The 14,624-nt window shown below is 38.6% G+C and overlaps 3 protein-coding genes across 5 annotated transcripts in view; 2 read left to right on the top strand and 1 right to left on the bottom strand.

Annotated features, from left to right (window-relative positions):
* Positions 1–14,624, bottom strand: part of LOC132133182 (serine/threonine-protein kinase PAK 3) — a 352,144-nt gene that overhangs the window by 155,967 nt on the left and 181,553 nt on the right. The gene's annotated exons all lie outside the window — the stretch shown is intronic.
* The window catches only part of LOC132133210 (uncharacterized), a 367,449-nt gene that overhangs the window by 22,716 nt on the left and 330,109 nt on the right, over positions 1–14,624 (top strand). The gene's annotated exons all lie outside the window — the stretch shown is intronic.
* Positions 13,024–14,393, top strand: LOC132133218 (uncharacterized). Its single transcript, XM_059545999.1, has 2 exons — positions 13,024–13,590; positions 14,268–14,393. Exons 1-2 carry the CDS (start codon positions 13,039–13,041, stop codon positions 14,391–14,393), a joined length of 678 nt encoding a protein of 225 aa, XP_059401982.1. The 5' UTR covers positions 13,024–13,038.

The raw sequence follows: 14,624 nt of genomic DNA on the forward strand, positions 1-14,624 counted from the left end.
GAAAAATTTATCTCAGCTCTTTTCAAAATTATTATTATTATTATTATTAATAATAATAATAATAATAATAATAATAATAATAATAATACAATGTTTTTATTTTGTTTTGTTTTTTAGAAAATCAGATTGTTAAAAGGATTTCTGAAGCAATGTGCAAACGTGGAATATGTGCGAGTAAAGCACCAGGTTTACTACCGGCCATGTTTAAACCCAACTTTAGGTTCATTGCTGAGATGGTGCACAAAATCTTATCATATCTCGACCTCCCTAATCTGATGTTACAGGCAGAAGACATTGATCTGTCAACAGGCGTGCAACTTGTGTGCAGCATGTACGTGTATTGAAAATCTCCATTCTGAGACGGAATTTGGGACACTCTAGAAGCATTGCAAGGATGCAACAATAGAGCCTGTGCCAAATAAGAGACGATGCACACTAAACACATCCTTCACTATGTATGCAGTTGAGGAAAAAAATATATATGAAGATCTCAGCGACGAAACAGAGCTACGCAGGATGTATTTCAGTTTTATTGAAAAGAAGGAACGTTCTGGGGAACGCAATTGTGTGCTGATGAATGCGCTCAGATCTCTGGACCCAGAGAATTCTACTTTCTTAGATATGTATCCAAAGTGAAACCTTTACTGGACCTTACTAATACACCCATTGTGGAATCTAAATACACAGTGGCTCACCAATTCCTAAGCATGCAAATGAAGGATTCATTTTAAGCCGACAGGGGTAAATGGACAATGAAAAAAGTTCTACAACACTTTCAGAAACCTCTTGACGCAATGCCAAGTGTGATGTCAACACTCAAACATGCTTTGACATTTGGTGCAAGCACGGCACTCTGTGAGAACACTTTTTCCATATTAAAGAACGTCCTTACAGAGCATCGCCTTTGCTTGATTCATCGACACAAGGCCAATTTAATTAAGTTGACATTTGAAAAGGACCTTACAAAAAAGTTCCGGGAGGAGTGGGAGGAGTGTTTTAATGTGTTTTAATTTCACTCTATTGCACACTCTACTGCTATTTGAGTAGACCTAGTTTTGTATTATTTTTTATTATTATTTGTTTAAACTTGTTGGAGTGGTGAGTTGCTTACATTTGACTATTTTATAAAGTCCATGCCTTTTAAAAAAACAAAATGTAACACAAAGATATAGGCTGTAACAATGAATACATAAATAAAATGTGTGAGGGCTTGACACTGTGTTGTGTATAAATGATTATGAAGAAATATTCTTATCCGAGTTCAATCAGCTTTGAAATATTTCAATATGCATATTTGTGATATTTTTAACTTTATAAAGGGCTGAAGGAGAGGATGAGTGGATGCCGCCTGATAATATCCTTCCTTCTCTATATTAATTATTTCATTAATATTTTGTGAGATTATTGATCAAGTTATTAACTAAATAAGTAAAGCCATCTATACTCGTATAGATAGAGAATGCATATATATGTTTATCCTTTCAGAAGTGGTAAGAGTTAAGAGTAACAGGCGTGAACACATGTTGAGTGTATTCCTTCTCCTAGGGTCCCAAGGCCAGGCTAAACGGCTCAGGGTGACCTACCCTCTACGTGCGCTGCGACGGACAAGAGAACTGTGACTTTTATAAATGTATCTTAGACATTAAGAATCCTGTTCTATCCTGTATTTCTATTCCCCAAGATTAATGTCTGCATATTATGTGTGTATCCAACCATAATGATAAGCTACTTGCCAGTGCTAGAAAACCTTGAATTGTAGATAAGTGTGTGTGTGTATGTGTGTGTGTGTCAGCACATATGCTCTGTGAGAAGACCAGTTTCTGCTGACATCATGACCTGAGATGAGGTGTCTTCTTCACCATTGCTGACGCCTGCTACAATCATTGGAAGATATGCTGGAGATGTTATGTCCATATGTGGAGACTGTCTAAGTTTATCTAGGTTTTGGAACCAATCAGATTTCTGCTGACCAGTGCTTTGACGCAATTAGTATCTTCTGTCTGGAGTATAATTGTTGGTGATTCTGAGTTGTACGCAGAGCAGCCTACGAACTCCGTCGTGAGAACTGAAGCTGGCTTCTGCTGATGAAACTGCAAGCTATTTTCTTCAGTAAAATTATTATTATTAATTGAACTCATCTCTGACTCCTGGTCTTCATTACGACACACCTGGTCCTTTAGGTTATAACTTTAATTCCCCTACAGGGCATTTTCCCATTTTTATATGTATGCTTCATCTTTCATCTTTCAAAAATAAATTTAATTAAAGCTGCAAGCAGCGATGAACGGGCCCTCGCACCTGGGCTCACCGGCAGCGAGTGGCTTTAGTAAAAAGGTGAACGGTGAGAAATATGCATTTAAAGTAATAAATATAAGTGGAATATATTAAAGTATATTCCATATATGTGCCAATCTTCAGGTGGTGCTATCATTATAATGGAATATTGGCCTTCAGATGTGTTCAGGCCAGGACTCTTATCAAACATGTGAAGTTTGTGGAAGATCGAACATTTTATGCCTGAGTTACAACTACTTCTCTTGCTGTGGCGAGACATCAAATTTTGTCTTGGCGCCATGGACACACCCTTTAACAAAAACTCAAGATCTCCACAATTTAACATTGCACAGGCCTTTAGATTAGACTGACCACAAAAAATAAATTAATGTCCAAAAATTTCTAGGAGTAGTTTGTCGGAGAGTAAAACATGTCACTTCCTGTTGCCAGCAGGTGGCGCTATGACTATAACTGAATATGGGCATGTAGATCTGTTGAGGGCAGAAGTCTTATCTAACATGTGAAGTTTGGGGCAGATTGGACATTGTATGTCTGAGTTACAGCAACTTCCTTTTTCATGGCGAAACATCAAAATTTGTCAGGCCGCCATGGACACGACCTTTAACGAATCCTCAAGATCTTCGCAATTTAACATCGCAAAGGCCTTTAGATGACACTGACCAAGTTTGGTGTTGATCTGAATAAATCTCTAGGACGGGTTCGTTAAAGTACAACCCCTGAAAAAGGCAAAAACAACACCAATTTAGTCAGAGAAAATTCTAAATAACCGACTTCCTGTTGAGATTCGGATTTCGTACCAAGAGACTTTTTCGTAGGTATTGATGTGTTACATGTGTGTACCGATTTTCGTACATGTACGTGAAACATAGCTCGAGGCGCACTCCGTTGAAAGTGTATAGGTGGCGCTATCGAGCCATTTTGCCACACCCGATGGAATATTGGCCTTCAGATCTGTTCATGCCAGGACTCTTATCACACATGTGAAGTTTGGGGAAGATCGGACATTTTATGCCTGAGTTATAACATCTTTTATTCCCATGTCGAGACATCGAACTTTGTCATGGCGCCATGGACACGCCTTTTAATGAAAACTCAGAATCTTCAGAATTTAACATTGCACAGGCCTTTAGATTAAGCAAAAAAGACATTGATGTCAAAAACTTTCTAGGAGTAGTCAGTCGCAGTGTAAAATATGTCACTTCCTGTTGCCTATAGGTGGCGCTATGACGATAACTGAATTTGGGCATGTAAATATGTTCTGGTCAGGAGTCTTATCAACCATGTAAAGTTTTGGGCAGATTGGACATTGTATGTCTGAGTTATAGCAACTTCATTTTTCATGGCGAATCATCGAAATTCGTTTTTGTTCGTGCATGTCCGTGAAACATAGCTGGAAGGCTGTCGATTTTCTTAGTATAGGTGGCGCTGTCGAGGCAAATTTTCACCAGGTTTGACGCGTGTGCAAAGTTTCATGACTTTTTGAGCATGTTTAAGCCCTCAAAAATTAGATTCATTTTGGAGAAGAAGAAGCGGAATAATAAATATAGCTGCAAGCAGCGACCCCGGTGGCATCAGGTAAACTGTGCCCAGCTGGCACATGCATTCACAATAGCCCTCTAGCAGTCAGGTTTTAAGGGATACAGCAGTCAAAGGGTTAATCCGAATCATCTAGACTTTGAAATCACATTCACAGAACAATATATATAACTTTAGTAACACATTTTTCAATCTGAGTTAAACCTCTTCTTTTGGGCTCATTTTATCAGTAAACAAAAAAAAGGCCTAATAATTCTTCACACCTGAATATAAGGAGTTTTGTTTTTCTCTTCCAGCCTTCATGGTCAACTACATATATATCACACTCGTTGCTTTCTCTAGTGCAGCTCAACCAATTCTCATCCCATTCGTCCATATTTGTGATATCACAAATCCTGGACAATATTTGTTGTAGTCCAAACAATTTGTTCATTATAGTTTTTAAAAAGTGTTTTCTGTTAAATAAAATATCTCCCTTTGAATTGGACTTTCAGCTTAGTAACTTTGCAGAACTTTTTTATGCTGAAACAGCAACATTACAGTATAACTAAAGTTGAAAAATTGAAAAATAATAATAGCACTCCTTTAATAGGCATTATTAAGCAGTTCATATATACAGCTATAAATGTTTTGTTCTTGAGTTATAAAGTTCAATCATTGTATTTTCATACTTTAAGTATAATTACGTTATTTTCAAACCAGTTATTAAAGAGTTGTCAGTGGTTCATGAGATCATTAAGAAAGTGAAATTAAATGATTAATAAACTATTTTAGTGTAAATATATAAATCTTATTATTTAGACATGATAATAGTTGGTCAGTATGTTAATAACTGCTTTATTAACATATATTCCTGCTGTAATTCATGATAAAGTCAGGTTTTTATAAAACATTTAATAGTTTCCAGCTATCTATTTTTGTAAACTCATCTAAGGTGAGGACTATTTATACATTTAAAGCATTCACAAAGGCGATTTAGAGGAACATTCATCTACCAAACAAGTTAAACACAACACAGAGGGATACAGAGCACAGAAATATTTTTTTCAAGATTGAAAAAAATGAAACTGTACAGCTGTACACTTGATAAAAAATTATATATATATTATATATTATATATATATATATATATATATATATATATATATATATATATATATATATATATATATATATATATATATATATATATATATATATATATATATATATATATGTGTGTGTGTGTGTGTGTGTTTGTACTGGCTTTCCAATGCCGTTGATAATAGGAGTAAGCAAGTTTAAAACACGTACAAAGTCCATGCAGACGGATATAGATGCATAACAAATGTATTTCTTTATTACTTGAGCTCCATTAAACATGATCTCAAACTTCTTGTGGCCTCTCCTTGTTCACATGTACACACAAAGTCATACCTCATGGATCGCATACAACTATAATCCTCCTTGCTAGCTAATCTGCAGTGCACTCAAAAACTGTGCTACTTGTTGCTCAGGTTATCTAATTAAACATAGCCACAGCACCACCCAGTGGAATTATTTTACAGTGTAATCAAATCCTTAAATGATTTATAAGTGTTTTGTAATGATTTTATTGACCTATAAGCATTTGTGAAAGTTCTGCTTGCATAACATCTTAGTCTTCATCTATGAGCTGAACAGATTTACTCTTACATCCATGAGATTATGTAAATTCAGATAAATATCATGTCACAGGATGTCATAGGTCGGTATAAAATGAATTTGAAATTTGAAATTTGAAAAGAGATTTTTATGTGAGTGACTAAATTTATTTTTGTTTTTACATTTATAATACATAAACTATGAAATTATACAAAATGTATAAAAAAGTACAACAGTTATTGTTTTCCAAAGTTTATTTATTTATTTTTATTTTTGGGGGATTTACATTTAAAAACATTTGCCTACTTCAATCATTCTAAACAGCTTGAATAAAACCTGTTAATATTTATTATAGACCACTGTAACTGTCTATAATCTAACAAACAATTTTATTATGAAAATAAAAGTGTGTACACCAGATAAATTGGACAATAAAGAAATTGCTAACAATAGTATAACAGAGCATTTTTTTTTTAGGTTTTTAGGCATTTAGATGCAGAAAAGGACAAATAAAATGTAAAATAAAATGTCATCGATTTAATTAAATATAGATTAATTCTTGTTAGAGCATAATAATAATAATAATAATAAATGAATACATACATAAAAAAGCAGCCAAGACGAATTATTTTCTTTTTTTTTTTTTTTTATTAAAATTTAAGACAGAAGCAGCTGGTAAATGCGGTCATGATCCACTTAAGATTTATTTCTCAACAATTTATGTTCACGTGGCTGTTTTCGTTTATATTCGCCAAGCTATTATGTATTTTGAAATAATCTTGTCCGTGATGTGTTCGTTTGTACGATGAAAGGCAGAATCCTGCAGCTGGAGAGATCGATGTTATTCTGCCAGTTGCGCTTTCAAATAGTCTTTCACACTCTTGTTTTGTTATAATGGCTGGATTGTTTGCATTCATGGTAATATTTTATTTTAAAAAGATATTAAACCAGAATAAATTTGTTTGTTTTGAGTGCGTGACACTGTACGTGCTGATCAGAGGCGGTGATTTCAGATAGGCAGCCGCAAATATTTCATTTTCACACAAACAGTTCAAAAACATCTGAATTTAGCTCTTGATGTGTTCTAATTGGTGGATTGAATGATATCACCGTAATATTTTATTTTTAAAAGATATAAAACAAGAATAAATTAGTTTTTTGTGAGTTCGTGAAGCCACACACTCGTGCTCAGAGCGGTGATTCATCTCTCGTCTTTCTCACGTATCACTGACCAGAAATCAATTATTAATGAGCCCTGACTAGGTAATAATCGGATATGTTGGTTTAGCTTGTCAGTGTGAATTAAATTTAAGTATTTATTTGTATTTTTAACCGATCTAAAAAGTGAAACTAAAAGAGACTCCTCCCTTTCAGTCCGGGAATTGCACCTGTAGGGGCGCTATTTCTATCAGACAATGGAAGTCTCACCACATATACTCAAACAGAGAGACAGAGTGAGATGAGATGTCTGACAGTTTTTTTAATTTTCTATTATCCATACAGTGTTGTAAAGTCATGAAACTATGCATATTTCCTCAGAATTACTTTTTCATCTGTTTTTCATCTGTAAATACAATACAATTAATGATTCCCTTTTTACGGTCTTTTCAAGAAATTACCACGGCAAAACCATTCAAGCTATCCAAAATCCATTCACAATTTAAGTTCCTCAATGTTTTTGCAACATGTAGACAAAGTTTGGTGTGCATAGTTTACTTCTCTTCTGAGCAGTATGCATTAATTCACAGCTGTAGCTTTACAAAAATCCATATTCAAATCAAAATAACCGACTTCCTGTTGGTCGTAGCTGATGACTTTGAATTAGAAAGTTGTCCGTCTTGATAAGATCAATATATGTACCAAGTTTGGTGTCTGTAGCTAAAACTAACCCCCCCCCCCACACACACACACTTTTGTCAAAAGGTAGCGCTATAGAGTGCCTCTTCCATGCCCTTTAATAAGCTTTTGCCAGTGTCTAGCCATCAGAAATACTGATGTGTGTTCTGAGTTTCGTGAAATTCTAAGTATGTTATATATATATATATATATATATATATATATATATATATATATATATATATATATATATATATATATATAAATTCAAGTGTACGTACAGTTTTCTTTTATTGCATCTTGAAATAAATATTTCTGAGTTCTGTGATTGTTTGTTTATTTATTTATTTATTTATTCATTTTTAGGAAGATTACAGCCTTTAATCTCCTCAAAATAAATGTGCATATAAACCATGAACAATTTAATTATAGCTGTATTTATAAAATGCTTACTATTGACTATTAATTTTGGGAGAAGGCTATATAAAGCATGAACTGACTATTTACTAATGCTTAGCTAATGAGTGCAGCTATTATGAAGCGTTACCAATGCATTTACTAATGTTAACAAATGAGACATTATTTTAAAGTGTTACCAAATACTTAAATAATTTAAAAGTGTTTTGTTATGATTTTATTGACCTACACGCATTTATGAAATTGTTTTGCTTGCATTACAGCTTAGTCTTCATCTGTGAGCTGAACAGTTTTACTGTTACATCCATGAGATTATGTAAATTAAGATAAATGTCATGTCACAGGGTGTCAGAGGTCAGTATCAAATGAGTTTGAAATTATTATTTGCAGCACAAATAAGTATTTTTAGATTTTTTTTTTTATTCCTGAAACTGTCAGAAAAGGATAATGCCTAAGAGATTTCTTAAGCTGTAATGAAAACAGCACAATTAGCAACAACAACAAAAAAATTACAATTTAAAATAGTTTTTTTTTCTGGTGATTAAAGAGATGTTTAAGTCTCTCTCTCTTTCTCTCTCTCTGTCTGTCTGCCACTCAGCTCATGCCCATCCCCCACTCACACACACACACACACACACACACACTCAGTCAGCACACATACATTCCTCAAACAGAGGGACAGAGTGAGTTGAGATGTCTGACAGTTTTAAAATTTTCTTTTAATCATACAGTGTTGTAAAGTCATGAAACTATGCATATTTCCTCAGAATGATTTGATCTCTGTATGAAAAAATGCTTTTAAGTGTTTGGAAGCTGCAATTTAAAAATACAAGACAATTAATGATTCCCTTTTTACTGTCATTTTAAAAAAATCACCACGACAAAACCGTTCAAGCTAACCAAAATCGGTTCGCAATTTAAGTTCCTCAATGTTTTTGCAACATGTAGACAAAGTTTGGTGAGTATAGTGAACTTTTCCTCTGAGGAGTATGCATTATGCACAGCTCAATTTTTTCAAAAATCCATATTCAAATCAAAATAGCCGATTTCCTGTTGGTCGTAGCTGATGACTGTGAATTAGAAAGTTGTCCGTCTTGATAAGTACAATTTACGTACCGAGTTTGGTGTCTGTAGCTAAAACTAATCCCCCCACTTTTGACAAAAGGTGGCGCTATAGAGTGCCTCTTTCACGCCCTTTTAAAAGCTTTTTCCATTGTCTAGCTATCAATAATACTGATATGTGTTTTGAGTTTCATTTAAATCTGAGGTTGCTATCTGCCTCAAAATCACCGTAACAGAATATTCAAGTTTGACACATTGCCATGGCAACAATATATAAGATATTAATATCCCCACAACAGATTTACATCGGCCATGTTTTGTCATTATTCTGATGAAGTTTGAAGCTAATCGAGTAAAAATAAGATGCTGAATTCAAAGCATTTTTAAAATGACTCAATTCCTGCTGCCAGTTGGTGGCACTATAACGTTGACTTTTAATAGTCACATATGTACGATCAGTATCATATAACAAACAAACCGATGAAGTTTGATGAAACTCAGGCAATGTATGTGGATGTTATTAGGCATTTTCTGTTTCTAATTTTTTGCCCTAATTTCAACGCTACGCCACTGGCAAACCGTTCGAGATATCAAAAATCCACCGGAAATTTTGCATCCCCAATGTCTTAAGATCATGTTCACCAAGTTTCGAGGCAAACGGTTGAAAGTCCTCAGAGGAGTATTTCAAATTCCAGAGCATGCTTTTTTTAAACAGCCCTGAATAGCTGACTTCCTGTTGGGCGGAGCCTATGACATAGAGTGGAAAAGTTGTTCGGCTCAATGAGATCTATAAGTGTACTGAGTTTCATATAAATACATGCAAGTGTGTGTGAGCTATGGTTCAAGATTTCTGCCTGTGTTCCAGAGGGCGCTGTAGAGCCCCTGTGCCACGCCCGGGTCCCAATCTCTGCGGTGTCCTGATGACCGTAGATTCCAACGTGTGTGCCAATTTTCAAGAGTTTTTGAGCATGTTAAGGCCTCCAAAAACCCCCGTTTAGTCGAAAAAAAAAAAAATTTAAGCTGCAAGCAGCGATGAACGGCCCTCGCACCCGGACTCACCGGCAGCGAGTGGCTTTAGTAAATAGGTGAACGGTGAGAAATGTGCATTTAAACTCATAAATATAAGTGGAATATATCAATGTTTATTCCATATATGTGCCAATCTTTCTGTTGCCAGCAGGTGGCGCTATCATTATAATGGAATATTGGCCTTCAGATGTGTTCAAGCCAGGACTCTTATCGAACATGCGGAGTCTGGGGAAGATTGAAAATTTTATGCCTGAGTTACAACAACTTCTCTTGCTCACAAAAATCTAATTTTGTCATGGCGCCATGGACACGCCCTTTAACAAAAACTGAAGATCTTCACAATTTAACATTGCACAGGCCTTTAGATTAGACTGACCACAAAAAATACATTAATGTCAAAAGATTTCTAGGAGTAGTTTGTCGCAGCGTAAAACATGTCACTTCCTGTTGCCAGCAGGTGGCGCTATGACTATAACTGAATATGGGCTTGTAGATCTGTTAAGGGCAGAAGTCTTATCTAACATTTGAAGTTTGGGGCAGATTGGACATTGTATGTTACAGCAACTTCCTTTTTCATGGCGAAACATCGAAATTTGTCAGGCCGCCATGGACACGCCCTTTAACGAAACCTCAAGATCTTCGCAATTTAACATCGCAAAGACCGTTAGATTTAACTGACCAAGTTTGGTGTTGATCTGAATAAATCTCTAGGAGGAGTTTGTTAAAGTACAACCCCTGAAAATGGCAAAAACAACGCCAATTTTGCAGAGAAAATTCTAAATAACTGACTTCCTGTTGGGATTCGGATTTTTTTGAAGGTATTGGTGTGTTACATGTGTGTACTGATTTTTGTACATGTACGTGAAACGGAGCTCGAGGCGCGCTATGTTGAAAGTGTATAGGTGGCGCTATTGAGCGATTTTGCCACACCCGATGGAAAATTGGCCTACAGATGTGTTCAGGCCAGGACTCTTATCACACATGTGAAGTTTGGGGAAGATCGGACATTTTATGCCTGAGTTATAACATCTTTTATTCCCATGGCGAGACATCGAATTTTGTCACGGCGCCATGGACACGCCTTTTAACAAAAACTCAAGATCTTCACAACTTAACATCGCACAGGCCTTTAGATTAGACTGACCACAAAAAAGACATTGATGTCATAAAATTTCTAGGAGTAGTTAGTCGCAGTTTAAAATATGTCACTTCCTGTTGCCAATAGGTGGCGCTATGACTATAACTGAATATGGGCATGTCAATCTGTTCAGGTTTAGAGTCTCATCAAACATGTGAAGTTTGGGGCAGATTGGACATTGTATGTCTGAGTTATAGCAACTTCATTTTTCATGGCGAATCATCAAAATTCGCCAGGCCGCCATGGAAACGCCCTTCAACGAAAACTCAAGATCTTCACAATTTAAAATCGCAAAGGCCTTTAGATTAGGCATACCAAATTTGGTGTTGATTTGAAGAAATCTCTAGGAGGAGTTTGTTAAAATACAACACATGGAAATGACCAAAATTACACAAAATTTGCTCATAATATTAAAAATAACCGACTATCTGTTGGGTTTAGAATTTTGCTCCAAGAGTCTTTTTTGTAGGTATTGGTGTGTTACATATGTGTGCCAATTTTCGTGTATATACGTGAAACATAGCTGGAAGGCTGTTGATTTTCTTAGTATAGGTGGCGCTGTCGAGCCATTTTGCCACACCCTCTTCTGAATCTTATATCAGACGAAAATATTCACCAGGTTTGACGCATGTGCAAAGTTTCATGACTTTTTGAGCATGTTTAAGCCATCAAAAATGCGATTCATTCGGGAGAATAATAATAATAATAATAATAATAAACAAAGCAGATACAAGAGGGTCCTCGCACCTCGGTGCTCGGGCCCTAATAAGAATAATCCTTATAAAATCAATAGGGCTCTGCGCCCCTTCGGGCTTAAGCCCTAATAATCCTTAGGGGAACAATAGGGCTCTTCGCCCCTTCGGGCTTGAGCCCTAAATATAGCTGCAAACAGCGATGCCGGGCCTGAGCTGTCAACGCAACTGCCACCCCGTGGCATCAGGAAAACTGTGCCCAGCGGGCACATACACAGTAACCCTCTGGCACAGTGGTGTCCAACCCTGTTAATGGCGATCGACTGTCCTGCAAAGTTTAGCTCCAACCCTAATCAAACACACCTGAAGCAAGACAGTTTGACACTTTGCCATGGCAATAATATTATAGCTATTAATAACCCCTCAAATATTTTGTATCAACCGTGTTTTGACATTATTCTGAAGAAGTTTAAAGCAAATCGAGTAAAAATAAGATGCTGAATTCAAAGCATTTTGAAAAAGACACACTTCCTGCTGACAGTTGGTGGCGCTATAACTTTGGCTCCTAAAAGTCACATCTATGCGATCAGCACCATACAACGAACAAACCCCTGAAGTTTGATAAAAATCTAAAATTGTATGTGGATGTTATTAGGCACTTCCTGTTTCTCATATTGCGCGAAAGTTGTTCGGCTCAGTGAGATCTATAAGTGTATAGAGTTTCATATAAATACATGCAAGTATGTGTGAGCTATGGTTCAGTATTTCTGACGTTTTTCCAGGGGGCGTCGTAGAGCCCCTGTGCCACACCCGGGTCCCAGCCTCTGCGGCCTCCTGATGGCCGCAGGTTCCAATGTGTGTGCCAATTTTCAAGAGTTTTTGAGTATGTTAAGGCCCCCAAAACCCCCCGGAAGGTTCATAAAAATAAAAAAAAAAATAATAAATATAGCTGCAAGCAGCGATGGCGGGCTCAAGCCATCAGTGCATCAGTGCATAATTTACATATTGTCACATTTATGAACTTTCTGTTTCCTTATTTGGTCATCTTCCTTTTCTTGTTTTAGTTAATTGATTGATCCCCACCTGTGTCCAGTTCCCTCATTACCTTCTGTGTGTATAAATACCCGTTCTGTTCAGTTCCTCCTCGTCCGTGATTGTTGAATGTATACTGAATATATGTGTAAATGTGTCAAACCTGATATGTTAATGCTAAATGTAATCTTGTATATTGTCTGTATTCTCCTTCGTCATCAGTAAACTCCTTATTTGTTCCAGATCCTCATCTCGCACTTTGTTTTACGTTTAGCACTACCATAGTTTGTAACAGAATCACGGACCTACAACAGTGTAGTTAATTTAGCGCCGTTTTTTCTTTCATTTATTTATTTATTTTTTTTCTCCTCTCCCAGAATGGCCATCCCAGCAGTCCGTCTCCTATGCCTGGAGCAACTGGACCGTTCGCTGAAGGACCACACCAGGGACTTTTTAGATCTGGCGTGCCTTACTCACTTCCCCGACCGCTCGCTCTCTAACTTCTTCTACACCGGCCTGAGCGAGCGGTGTAAGGCACGCCTACCAGCGAACGGTCCCCGAGAGGATTTCGCCGCTTTTGTGGAGTGGGTGCTGGAGAAAAATGAATCTTCATTTACCATCACCACCGCCGAAGAGGATATCTCCAGCCCCACTCCTGACCCAGAGACCAGCCAGCCACCATCCCGACACACGGAGCCAGAGCCCACCGCAGCCGCAGAGCCCGAGCCATCCACTGACAGGAAGCAGGATCTCGAGAGCGCGACTGACCAGGTGTGCAAGCCGGCAACACCGTGCATCGTGGGAGTCCTCGTGGAGATCGAGGGCGTGGAGGAAAGCCCTGCCCAAACTCCTGCGACTGAGGGTGAGCTGTATGCGATCTCGGGAAAAAACATGGAGCAACGTATGGACCTTACGGACTGGTCAATGGAGGTAATCCCTAATTTTCCTGTTTCTCCGCTGGTTCCGTCCAGCCCTGATCCCCCTGTATACCCTCTCAGTCTCCCACTCCTACCTCCTCCAGTCAGTTCCTATGCTCCATCTCCGCTGGTTCCGCCCCACCCTGAATTTTCTGTTTCTCCGCTGGTTCCGCCCAGCTATGAATTTTCTGTTTCTCCGCTGGTTCCGCCCAGCCCTGAATTTTCTGTTTCTCCGCTGGTTCCGTCCAGCTATGAATTTTCTGTTTCTCCGCTGGTTCCGCCCAGCCCTGAATTTTCTGTTTCTCCACTGGTTCCGCCCAGCTATGAATTTTCTGTTTCTCCGCTGGTTCCGCCCAGCTCTGAATTTTCTGTTTCTCCGCTGGTTCCGTCCAGCTATGAATTTTCTGTTTCTCCGCTGGTTCCGCCCAGCTCTGAATCTTCTGTGTCTCCGCTGGTTCAGCCCAGCTCTGAATCTTCTGTGTCTCCGCTGGTTCCGCCCAGCTCTGAATCTTCTGTGTCTCCGCTGGTTCCGCCCAGCTCTGAATCTTCTGTGTCTCCTGTGTTCCCTCCCGGCCTCCCTCTCCCACCTCCTCCTGGACCTGGCGGTCCCTCTGCTCCACTTCCACTGGTTCCGTCCAGCCCTGATCCTCCTGTGTTTCCTCCCATCCTTCCTCTCTCTCCTCCTCCTAGACCAGCCAGTTCCTCGTCATCCCTGCTGGTGCCAGTCAGTCCCGCAGCTCACCCTCAGTCCGCGCCATCTGGGCGAGATGGTTCGCCGCTGGACTGCCAGTCTCCAGCTCCGCCTTGGCGCGTTAAGGCCCTGTCTCCGCCTCCAGCCTCCGAGCCCTGGACTCCTCCTCGGTCCTTCCACCCAGCAGCTCCGCCTTGGCTCTTAGCTCCCTCGTCTCCAACGTGGCCTGGCATCCTACCTGCTCCACCGGGCTCCCTCGTCCCTCCGGCTCCACCTTGGTCAGTCGTCGACCATCCGCCGCCTCGGGACTCCACTCCTCTGGTTCCACCTCGTCACTCCATCCCTCCGGCTCTGTC

Source organism: Carassius carassius, chromosome 4 (assembly GCF_963082965.1).
Source record: "Carassius carassius chromosome 4, fCarCar2.1, whole genome shotgun sequence".
NCBI lineage: Eukaryota > Metazoa > Chordata > Actinopteri > Cypriniformes > Cyprinidae > Carassius > Carassius carassius.

Bases quoted from the DNA above. Each gene is read 5' to 3' on its own strand.
- LOC132133218 (XM_059545999.1), top strand. From the start codon at position 13,039: ATGGCCATCCCAGCAGTCCGTCTCCTATGCCTGGAGCAACTGGACCGT. The intron at 13,591-14,267 runs GTAATCCCTAAT...TCCTCCTCCTAG, and splicing joins TTACGGACTGGTCAATGGAG to ACCAGCCAGTTCCTCGTCAT.